Here is a 12,437-nt window from a genome sequence, read left to right as displayed (position 1 = left end):
CATAGCAACTTCATAGCAAAAAAAAAAAAAAATTCCACTAAAACATGGGCAGAAGATCTGAATAGACATTTTTCCAAAGAAGACATACAGACAGACAACCAGTAAATGAAAGATCAGCATTACTCATCATCAGGGAAATGCAAGTTAAAACCACAAAGGAATATCACCTCAAACCTGTTAGAACTGCTGTTACCATACAGACAAGATAACAAGTGTTGACAAGGATGTGGAGAAAAGGGAACCCTTGTGGACTGTTGGTGCGAATGTGACGTGTAGTCATTATGGAAAACAGTATGGAGCTTTCTCAAAAAATTAAAAACAGAACTACCATTTGATCCAGTAATTCCACTTCTGGGTATTTACTCAAAACAAAAACAAGGACACCAGGGTGGCTCAGTTGGTTAAATGTCTGACTTTGGCTCAGGTCATGATCTCATGGTTTGTGGGTTTGAGCCCCACGTTGGGCTCTGTGCTGACAGCTGAGACCCTGGAGCCTGCTTCAGATCCTGTGTCTCCCTTTCTCTCTACTTCTCCCCCACTCACACTCTGTTTCTCTGTCTGTTTCTCAAAAATAAACATTAAAAAAAATTAAAAAATAAAAGAAAACAAAAACACTAACTCAAAAAGACATATGCAGTCCCGTGTTCATAGCAGCATCAATTGCAATAGCCAAGGTATGGAAATAGCCTAAAAGTCCATCAATAGATGAATGGATAAATAAGATGTGACATATATACATATATATATCTTTTTCTTCTTATTATTCTCATCATTATTCAGTCATAAAAAAGAAGGAAATCCTGCCCTTTGTAACAACATGGATGGACCTTGAGGGCATTATGCTAAGTGAAGTGTCAGCAACACAAATACCGTATGATCTCACTTATATGTGGAATCTTAAAAAAAAAAAAAAAGAAGAAGAAGAAGAAGAAGGAAAAGAAGATCATAGATCCAGAGAACAGATTGGGGTTGCCAAAGGCAGGGGCTGGGAGAAATGGGTGAAGGGGGTCAAAAGATTTTTAAAAAATTAAAAAATCAAGAGCTACAAAAGGCAATGTGGTATTCTGGATTGGATCCTGGAACAGAAAAATGTCATTAGTTAAAAAAAAAAAAATGAGTTAATCAAGTAGGGTGTTTAGTTAATAGTAATGTACAAAGTTGGTTTCTTAGTTTTTTTATCTGTACTATTAGAAACTGGGTGAGGAATATATGGGAAAAATTAGTAAAAATAGAAATGTAGTTAAAAAAATTTTTACACTGAACTTTCGTGTGTCTACCATGAATATTATTTTATTCTGCCTGCGCTATCACAGACCAGCTATTTACCACTCTTTCTACCCACCAGTTTGTCTGCAAAGTAAATTGCAGATACCAGTATACTTTTTTCAGCATGCACTTCATTAACAAGATAGACTTCAGTATGTTTACAGATTTTTCTTTTGTTGTAAGATTTACCTAGAGTATATTTACTGAGTATTGACAAATGCTTATGCGTGTGTAACCCTAACCCCCAATGAGATGGCAGAACATTACCATCACCCAGAAAGTTTCCTCATGCCCCAAACCATTCAGTCCTCACCCTGCCCGTGGGCAACCAGTGTTCCTTTTCCAGTGTAGATTACCTTGTTCCAGAACTTAATATAGATGGAATTATACAGTATGTATTCTTTTGTACAAGGCTCCTTATACTTACCATGTTTTGTGACTCATTCACATTGCTGTGTGTATTAGTAGTTCATTGCTTTTTATTACTGAGTAGTAATCCATAGTATGAATATACAATCCTTAAAAATTTTTTTTTACCTTTATTTATTTTTGAGAGAGAGAGAGAGACAGAGTGTGAGCTGGGGAGGAGCAGAGAGAGAAGGAGACACGGAATCTGAAGCAGGCTCCAGGCTCTGAGCTGTCAGCACAGAGCTGACGCAGGGCTCGAACTCACAAACCACAAGATCATGACCTGAGCCAAAGTTGGACGCTCAACTGACTGAGCCACCCAGGCACCCCTACAATCCTTTTTTAAAAATCCATTTCCTGTTGATGCATAACCGTTTTCAGTTTGGGGATAACATGAATAAAGCTGCTGTGAACATCATACTAGTCTTTGGGGACATAGGACGCATCTTCATGTAGTGGAGAGAGAGAGTGAGAACTCTCATATTTTTTATAAGGACCCTGATCTCATTCATGAGGCCTCCACTTTAATGACCCAATTACCTCCCAAAGACCCCATCTCCTAATATTATCACAATGGAGTTAGAGCTTCAACAAATGAAGTTTGGGGCAGACACAAACATTCAGTCTGTAGCAGCCACCATGTGGGTCATTGCCCTGCAGCCAGTGCCCTGTTCTTTTTTTAGTCCCTGGAGTTATTTTCCTTTCCATTGGCCTGCCTATGCATTTGAGTGGATATTTGTGTTATGCTATCCAACACACATAGGTCTTTTGCAGCAGGAGGGTTTTAAAATTTTTCTAGTCCTCCATGTTGCCAGAAATGGAAGTCTAAAGGAATACAAATTGTGGTTTTCACATGAAAAGATGCTCAACATCACTCATCCTCAGGGAAATGCAAATAAAAACCACAATGAGATACCACCTCACACCTGTCAGAATGGCTAAAATTAACAACTCAGGAAACAACAGATGTTGGCAGGGATGCAGAGAAAGGGGAACCCTTTTGTACTGCTGATGGGAATGCAAACTGGTACAGCCATGCTGGAAAACAGTACAGAGGTTCCTCAAAAAGTTAAAAATAGAACTACCCTATGAGCCAGCAATTGCACTACTAGGTATTTGTCCAGAGGATAAAATACAGATTCGAAGGGGAACATGCATGCATCCCAGTGTTTATAGCAGCACTATCAACAATAGCCTAATTATGGAAAAAGCCCAAATGTCCATCGACTGATGAATGGATAAAGAAGATGTGGTGTATATATATACATATATACATATATATATACATATATACATATATGTGTATATATATGTATATATATATATACACACACACACACACACACACACACACAATGGTATATTACTTGGTCATCAAAAAGAATGAAATCTTGCCATTTACAACAACATGGATGGAACTAGAGTGTATTATGCTAAGTGAAGTAAGTCCATCAGAAAAAAATATATGATTTCACTCATATGTGGAATTTAAGAAACAAAACAGATGAACATAGGGGAAGGGAAAGAAAAGAAAATAAGATACAGAGAGGGAGGCAAACCATAAGAGACTCTTTTTTCCCCCATATTTTTAATGTTTATTCAGTTTTTGAGAGATAGAGCATGAATGGGGGAGGGGCAGAAAGAGAGGGAAGCAGAACCGAAGCAGGCTCCAGGCTCTGAGCTGTCAGCACAGAGCCTGACTCAGGGCTCGAACCCACGAACCTTGAAATCATGACCTGAGCTGAAGTCAGACGCTTAGCCAACTGAGCCACCCAGGTGCCCCAGGAGACTCTTAAATATAGAGAACAAACTGAGGAGCTGGAGGGTAGGTGGTTGGGGGGCTGGGCTAAACGGATGATGGGCATTAAAGAGGGCACTTGTTGGGATGAGCACTGGGTGTGTACATATGTTATGTGTAAATTCTGAAACCAATACTACACTATATGTTAACTAACTAGAACTAAAAAAAAAAAAAAAAAAGTAAAGCTGGAAAATGAGATTGGTAGAATACCAGTAAGAGCTTTAAATGTGAGGGTGAGAATTCTATGCTTAATTTGGTAGACAGGGTTCAGTTATACAGGGCCACACAAACCTTGTAGGTCTAGAGTTTTTGAATTATATGACTAGATATGAACTCTCATAAGATTAATCTGGCATCCTATATGTTGGTTGGCTAGGAGAGAAGGACACTTGTTAGACGTTTTCTGTAAAAGTGTGGACAAGAGCCAATGAAAGTCTTTATTAGGAGAATGTCTGTGGGCATGGAAAGGAGTGGGTGAATCCAAAAATACGAACTGTCTGACTTGGTAAATGATTAGTTTTAGGTTGGAAAAATCAAAGAGGTAGCCAAAGGTAGAGTGGAGGAACAGATCACATTTGTACATTAGCTAAAGATTTAACCTTTGTAGATAAAGTTTATTTTAATTTCTGGGTGCTTTTTGGAGTGTTTATCATTTCAGAAAGGGCTCAGCAATGTTTAAAATAAGTTGGGGGTCCATTTAATCCGTGTATCTATGCGTATGACCTTGTTCAGTTCAAATATGTTTATCGAGCATCTGTTATATCCTAAGCAGCCTTCAAGGCATTGGGGCCAAAATTCTGAAGGAAAATAGGCATGGTTCCTGCTCCTAAAAGCAATAGTGTTTTGAAATATAATAATAAATTAGTTATTGATTCAATATTAGTATAAATATAAAGATGCATATTGTGTAATGAGTGTGTACTTGTTCCAGCTCTGTTCTAAGTGGTGAAAATACAACAATGAGCAAAACAGACAAAAATTTCTACCTTCATGGAAGATACATTACAGTAGAGGAGACTGACCCCATGAAAGTAAACATATAAATGAGGTTATTTCAGATAATGATAATTGCTACAAAAGTGGAACTAGGTTAAAAAGTAAATATATATTGACAGAAGGGGCTTACTTTAGGACAGGAGGCCAGTGACGGACTTTTTGAGGAGAGAGCAAATCATGCAAAAATATCCAGGGAAGAGCACTCCAACCAGAGGAAAGAGTAAATGCCAAGGTCCTCAGAAGAGAAAGAACATGGCAAGTTCAAGACACAGAAACAAAGCCAGTGTGGCCAGAGTCGAATAAGCAAGAGGTAGAGAGGTAGGCAGGGGCAGGCTCTTGGAGGGTTCTGTAGGTCATGGTAAGGAGTTTGGTCTTACCATGAGTGTGTGGAGGGTTTTAGAAGTAACACAATTTAGTTTACATTTGTAAAAGGATCCTTCTGGCTGCTGTGCTGAGAGTAGTCTCTAGAGGAATAGGGATAGAATCAGGGAGACCCATTAGGAGGCTACGGATACACATGTCTGTACATATGTATGTCTCTTGTCTTTTAATGGCAAAACACCATGTTTCCCCCTTTACAAAAAGATAACCTATAATATAAAGACTTTGTCATCACTCATCATTTTTTGTTCCAATATTGGTCAATAAAACAATCTTTTAAAGTAAAAATAAAATGTGGTTTTCTGTGATTCCACCGAACATATGGTAGAATTTCATATGTTTTTTTAATAATGATTTTGTGCACTAAGATGTCCTTTTGTCTTTCTTACAGGGCACATCTCCGAAGGGGGAAAAAGTGGTGCATTTTTGGACATTCTGAGGATTCACAAGGAAACCAGACATGTCCTTGGATGACATTAAGATGAAATCTAGTGACTTTTTGGAGAAGGAGCATCTTGACAGCGGGGGCTTTGGAAAGGTGTCTTTGTGTTTACACAGATCCCATGGACTCGTAATCCTGAAAAAGGTGTACACAGGCCCCAAGTGTACTGAGTGAGTTGGGATCAGAGGTGGGTGGGCCAAATTACAGGCTGGCCATGGGAAGAGTTACCGTGGAGGAGCAGGGCAAGGCAGTGGATATGCCATGGCCCAGGCTTTAGAATGAGACAGACTGTGGCATATCAGCGTGTGGGCTTTATGTCAGATAACCCTGAAAGCTGGTTATTATTATTCTCCCTGTGCCACTGATGAGGATTCTGAGGCTGGTTAGCAAAAAGCTTGCAGTAATAAATGATGAAAGACAAAGAGAAGGAAATAAAGAAGGGGAAGGAGATTAAGGGTAATGAGGGAGGCAATGAGAAGAAAATGGGGAGGGGTCCTTGAGATAGACTTAAATACTTCCTTCACCATTTTGGTAAGGACCAGCCCTAAGTCTGGGGGTGGGGGAAGTAGCCTATTAATTAGAAGTTCCAGAAGCCCTCTCTTTAAAGCAGCTGGTGGACTTGTTTTACCTCCCTTTGTTCCTGCCAGAGTGGTTACCAAGAGAGGCTGCCTTTTTTTTTTTTAATGTTTATTTTTGAGAGAGAGAGAGAGACAGAACGTGAGTGGGGGGGAGACAGAAAGAGAGATGGAGACACAGAATCCGAAGCAGGTTCCAGGCTCTGAGCTATCAGCACGGAGCCTGACGCGGGGCTCTCATGAACCATGAGATCATGACCTGAGCCCAAGTCAGACGCTTAACTGAGCCACCCAGGTGCCTCAAGAGAGGCTGCATTTTTAATTATCCTGTCCAACGCAGCCCTTTTCTCAGGCTGCTTCTCCTTGCTGCTCTTCATTTCCTCTGCATTCATTCGTTATTGACCTACTGTTTCTTGAGCACTCACTGCCTGTAACTGGGAAGGAGGAATATGAAGATGAGCAGGAAACGCCTCTGCATCTGGAAGCTTGTAGCCTGGACCCAGAAGGGATCAGTACATGCACAAGTACCAACACAAGCCCATGTGATGTGATGCATTGGAGCCATATGCTGTGTTTCTTGGGGGAACAAGGACAAGGGCACTAACTGTGCCCATCTTAACAGCACCTTTCTCCCCCGCAGGTACAACGAGTCCCTCCTTGAAGAGGGCAGGATGATGCACAGGCTGAGACATAATCGGGTGGTGAAGCTCCTGGGTGTCATCTTAGAAGAAGGAAACTACTCCCTGGTGATGGAGTACATGGAAAAGGGCAACCTGATGCACGTTCTGAAAGCGGAGGTAAAGAGGGCTTTGCTGTGCACTGTATGGGCACAGCGGCTCGGGGGCTGCCTGTCTGTGATGGTTATTGCCACTGTGTTCTTTTGTAGCTTGTTGGTGTCAAATAACCCTTGTGTGAATGGCTAGATACTTTGGATTTTCTGAAGTCAGTCCCCTTGTTAAAGCATCCTGGACTTTCCCTGCCCCAGAAGGTGGTCTTGCCTTCCCGTCAATCCTTGCAGACAGCTGTCTGTACCCCTCACCTGGGGAGGTCCCCCCCACCCATGTCTTAGTCTTATAGTAGGCTTTTGTCAGCCACCCCAGCATCCACTGTTCAGGGACAAGCACTGTCTTCATGATGTGAAGTGTATGCCTAATAGGTAACAGTAAACACTGACTGATTGGTTAAAGGATGTACACTCTCAATAACTGTGTGTGGAGATGGAATATTGATGATTGCCCTTTGATACCATTTAAGAAACTTACAGGCTAAATATAGAACACTAGAGGCAACAACACTGAATAAGTAAGACTTAAAATAGGAAAATAAAAATTGATTTATGAAAACCAAATCACGTTGATAAAACATTTTATAGAGTTTATCTGTTAAAAAAATTTTTTTAATGTTTATTTATTTTTGAGAGAGAGAGACACAGAGCACTAGCAGGGGAGGGGCAGAGAGACAGGCAGACACAGAATCCGAAGCAGGCTTCATCCACACTGTCAGCACAGAGCCTGACATGGGACTCAAACCCACAAGCCATGAGATCATGACCTGAGTCCAAATCCTGTGCTTAACCAACTGAGCCATCCAGGCACCCCATAGAGTTTATTTTTCTAAAGGTATTTCATTTTGTTTTGTTTTTGTTTGTTTTGAGAGAGAGCTCAGGGGAGAAGGGCAGTGGAAGAGGGAGGGAGGGAGGGAGGAAGAGAGAGAGAGAGAGAGAGAGAGAATCCCAAGCAGTCTTCACGCTGAACTTGATCTCACGACCATCAGATCATGACCTGAGGCGAAAACAAGAGTCAGACACTTAACCGACTGAGCCACCCAGGTGCCCTGAGTTTATCTACCTAGTAAGAGCAAGGCCTTGTGCTAGTTAATCAAGAAGCAATAGCAAATATGACACACATAAAAGGGACAGATAAGGAAGTGAACAGTATGGTGCAATTGTGTTGTGATAGACATCCTCCTAGTGTGCTGTGGGAACACAAAGGAGCAGCAGTCACTTTAGCGTGTGATAAATAGGAAGGGATTCCAGAAGGAGGATGCTTGGGCCAAAGCCCAAATGACAAGCAGATAATTAGGGAATAAGGGTTCCAGGCAGAGACAATGGCATGTGCAAAGGAATGAGAGTATGCCATATCTGGGAAACTTACAAGTAACTGGATTTGGCCAAAGCATAGATTGCATGAGACAGTGGTGGGATGTGGCTTTCTTTAGGGCAGATATTCCCCCTTTTCCTGTCTTCTCCCCCCCCCCCGACCCTACATCTGCCCAAAATTATGTCTGTTCTTCAATTCTTTTAAGTCCCAGACATCTCTCACAGATACCTGTGGGAAGGGGTAAGAGAGGTTCACCTATACACATTGTATTGTAATTTGATCAGATTGCTCTTCTCCCCCAAACTGGGTAAGATCAGCTGCTGCATGAAGTAAATAGTCATTTTGATTGGGAGGTAAATCTTTTGGGACAAGGGGGCATTCTCCCGGATTAGGCAAAGATAAGGTAGACTAGTTTGGGCTCCAGAGGGAACTCAAGAGGACATGAGGGAGAAAATCAGGAAGGGGAATGAGAAGGTCTTTCCTTTGCTTGCTCAGAACTTTTTCCTAAGTCCAAAGGTATATCAAGGAAGAAAGGAAAATCTCTGGCTATTTTATGTATGCTGGTGATCAGGTGACTAATTCATCTCCATTGTGGGTTTTAAATATGATTTGGGGGGTTGACTTGGGAATCTAACTTCCATCATTTAATTTTTTTTCCTGTTTGCCAACAACCAACACATATCTAAATTTTTAGAAATCAGCCTAAACAGCCTTGTTTGTAAACTAGAGACTGTGCACATATACACGTACACACACATACAAACAGTTTGCGTTTTTCATTGTTAAGCAAAACTAATGTTTAGCTGCTATAATAGAAATTGGAGTTGTCTGTATTAATGTTGATATTTATACAACTAGAATACAGTCGTAAGTAAGAGTGACTTAAGAATTTACAAAGATCTAAAATAGATGATACCAAATCACCAAATAGATATTAAACCCACTTCAGCATTGTTTTAACATCATGTTATCCCATAGATTAGTCTTTACATATTTGTAATAAGTGTGAGCATGTTCTCTTGTATTCTTTTTTTCTCAATGTTCATCTATACATTTCTGTGACACTGTTCACCTATTTAATATATAGTAGTACATATTAATGTACTATAGAAAAATACTTGTTTTTTGTTTATTTATTTATCCATCATTCAACAAACATTCCAGGCACCATGCCAGATAGTCAGGATGCATTCTAGAATGATGATGATGATGGTGGTGGTGGTGGTGATGTTTTGCTCTCAAGGAGCTTAATTTTACAGCATTTTAGTATATTGCCATATTGGCATAAAAGTTTTATTTTTACATGACAGAGCACAACATTAGTACCCTTAGCACCTGGGATGAAATCTTTCTTTAAAAGGGGACTTCTTTTAAAATGACAGCAGTGCTGAACAGCATAATAGAAGGAATCCTGGTAACTGCCGATAGTCCCCAATTTATGATGGTTGGACTTACCAATTTTTTGACTTTATGACAGTCAAGAGCAATAGGCATTCATTGGAAATGATACTTTGAATTTGGAATTTGGATCTTTTCCTGGGCTAGTGACACACAGTACCAGCCTGTCTTATGATGGTGGGCAGTGGCCATGAGCCGCACCTCCCAGTCAGCTATGTGATCACAGGTAAACAGTCGATATGCTCACAACCATTTGGTTAGTCACACAGCGATTCTGTTTCTCACTTGCCATTTTGTATTCAGTCAGTTACATGAGATGTTCAGTGTTTTATTATAAGATGGGCTTTGTGTTCAAGATTTTGCCCAACGAGGGCTAATATAAGTGTTCTGAGCATTTTTAAGATAGGCTAGGCTAAGCTATGATGTTCACTAGGTTAGTTTAAACACATATTCAATTTAATGATATTTTTAACTTATGATGGGTTTGGGATGTAACCCCATTATATGTCAAGGAAGATCTGTCTGTTCTAAGGTTCAGACCCCAGTACTCTTGAATAAAACAGTCGGTTTGGCCTGTTTGATTACCTTTCCATTTCATAGACTTAACTATCACTGTTTTAGATCAGTATCCCCCTTTCTGTAAAAGGAAGGATAATTATGGAAACCATTGAAGGAATGTGCTACTTACATGGAGAAGGAGTAATACACAAGGACCTAAAGCCTGAAAATATCCTCGTTGATGATGACTTTCACATTAAGGTAAATCATAATCTAAAGGTTTCTAGAAGATTAGGGTGATTTTAGTTTTAATTCTCCACTATAGATCCATTTTTTCACATGGTAGACCTTAAAGGAAGACCTCACTCAGCTTATAACTGGTGGTGGTGGTGCTGGAAGTTTCTGACAAGGATTGAAAAGAAAGATACGGACTTGATGGAGTCCATATTATTTATTTATTTACTGACTTTAATCTATATTTTGTATCAGTATGTTTTTTTTTAATTCTGACTTTTTCCATTGTAGTAAAGGGAACAAAGGGAAAGGATTTTCCTTTTGTTCACTCAAGAGCAAGATTTAACTAGATAGAACATCACGTCTAATTGGCTTTGGGAACAGGAATCCAAGCGCGAGAATCTAAAAGGGGAAGCAGCTTTTGGGGGAGAACTCAGGAACTGCTTATGCAGGCATCCTTCTACTACAAGATTGTGCTTCTAACACTTCCTTCTAATCTTGGACAGATTTTTAATCCTACGACTTTAAAGGAAGGTTCCTTCTTTACAATAATAACTTACCTCTAATGTATCTCTTATGTTAGAATCTCTGGATTTTAGATAATCACGTGCTGGAATTCATACCTATATGCTTGGATTCCTAAAGGCAAAAGTAAAACTGTCACCTTTGATTTCTTCTTAACCGTGTGGTTCTGTAATTTTATCCGGCCATCTCCCTCTTAGTTCTGTGTCTGACCTTTGTATTTTTCTCTTTGCTTTCTTGTCTGTTTTTCTCCTCCTTCCCATCCTGTCATCTCTTAGGTTCAGGCTACCAACTCAAAACAAGTAACACTACCGTCCTTTTCCTCAGTGTCTTTGGAATCCTTAGACTCTCGCATCCATGGGCTTTGGAACACTGTTGGGGAAAATTGAAGGTGCAGTACCTACTCACCATCTGCTCTACAAATCTGCTGAGAAGAAAATACCTTGTATTCCTAGCCCCAGAAGTAGTTGAAAAAAATATGCAGAGTAAATGAGGAATTAGAATAAACATGTTTTACTGTAGTTCATGTCAGAAATACTTCTGCTTTTCCTCTTTCCTCCCCCTCCCCCAACCCTACTAGCAAATTCCCTGGGTTTATTGCATAAGAACTGAGATACCAGAATTTCACATGAACATTTCTTAGGGGAGATTTTCTTAGATGGCTGAAGAGACACAAAATTTCTGTGAGTCTGTTCAGAAGTAGCTGTTTTAAACCTATCTAGTGTAACCACTTCAGGAAATTCACTATACCTTGCATCTATTAGATAAGCCCCAGAGTTAAAGACAAGTCTGATTTGCTTATAGCTTTCACAGAACACTCCCATTGGCTTGATCTCTTGCAGATAGCTGATCTTGGCGTGGCTTCCTTTAAGACGTGGAGTAAACTGACTAAAGAAGAAAATAATGAGCAGAGAAAAATGAATAATAGCGCCCCTAAGAAAAATGGTGGAACCCTCTGCTACATGGCCCCTGAGCATCTGAATGACATCAACGCAAAACCCTCAGAGAAGTCAGATGTATACAGCTTTGGCATAGTACTTTGGGCAATATTTGCGAATAAGGAGCCATATGAAAGTAAGATGTTTATAGAGGAGTAGAATCTATGTGTTAATCAAAACTGCTGAAATAGTGGCCTTCAATGACATCAGTTAAGATTTATAACGTCTTTTTACCTACTAGACCATAAGCTACACCAGGGCTGGGACAGTATCTGACTGAGTCAGTGCTATTTCCCCAGTCTCTACACACACAGTTGGTGTTCAGTACATTTGTGGTGAATGAATGATTAATCTCAGTTTAGGAATCAGGGATCACAGGACAAATAGGAGCCTTGATGATGTATCTGAGCTTGGGAGGTATTGTAGAATTCCAGGATTTTTCCTGGACAGGAAAGCTTGCTTGCTTCTGCTTAGGAGACATATGCCTCATACTTTCATTCATTCACTTGCTCCTTCACTCAAGAATTACTTCTTTTCGGGGCACCTGGGTGACCCAGTTGGTTAAGCTTCTTACTCTGGAGGTTCTACATCTCAGGTCATGATCTCATGATTTGTGAGATCCAGCCCTGTGTTGGGGCTCTGTGCTGTTAGGGATCCCTGATTGGGATTCTCTCTGTCCCTTCTCTCTCTGCCTCTCCCCTGTGTGCACTCACACTCTAAATAAATAAATAGGCAAAAAAACAAATAGATAAGAATTATATCTTTTCAGTACTTACTATGGGCACTTTAATTGGAATTAAGAATAAAAAGATGAGAAAGACATGATTCATGCAGGAGAAGATACAGTACTCATTCCTCAGTTTGTTAAGTGCCTAAATT

General features: G+C 40.1%; 1 protein-coding gene across 6 annotated transcripts in view; it reads left to right on the top strand.

Annotated features, from left to right (window-relative positions):
- RIPK1 (receptor interacting serine/threonine kinase 1) overlaps positions 1-12,437 on the top strand; it is a 42,233-nt gene that overhangs the window by 8,890 nt on the left and 20,906 nt on the right. For all 6 annotated transcript variants that reach the window (XM_047859656.1, XM_047859659.1, XM_047859657.1 and 3 more), the window contains 4 exons: positions 5,244-5,464; positions 6,510-6,666; positions 9,988-10,125; positions 11,463-11,694. In XM_047859656.1, coding sequence (XP_047715612.1) covers positions 5,313-5,464; positions 6,510-6,666; positions 9,988-10,125; positions 11,463-11,694 — 679 coding nt within the window. In that variant the 5' untranslated portion in view covers positions 5,244-5,312. The remainder of the gene's footprint in view (positions 1-5,243; positions 5,465-6,509; positions 6,667-9,987; positions 10,126-11,462; positions 11,695-12,437) is intronic.

This window comes from Prionailurus viverrinus, chromosome B2 (assembly GCF_022837055.1).
Source record: "Prionailurus viverrinus isolate Anna chromosome B2, UM_Priviv_1.0, whole genome shotgun sequence".
NCBI classification, from domain to species: domain Eukaryota; kingdom Metazoa; phylum Chordata; class Mammalia; order Carnivora; family Felidae; genus Prionailurus; species Prionailurus viverrinus.
The sequence above is the reverse complement of the archived record's forward strand: the minus strand, read 5'-3'. Positions and strand labels throughout refer to the sequence as shown.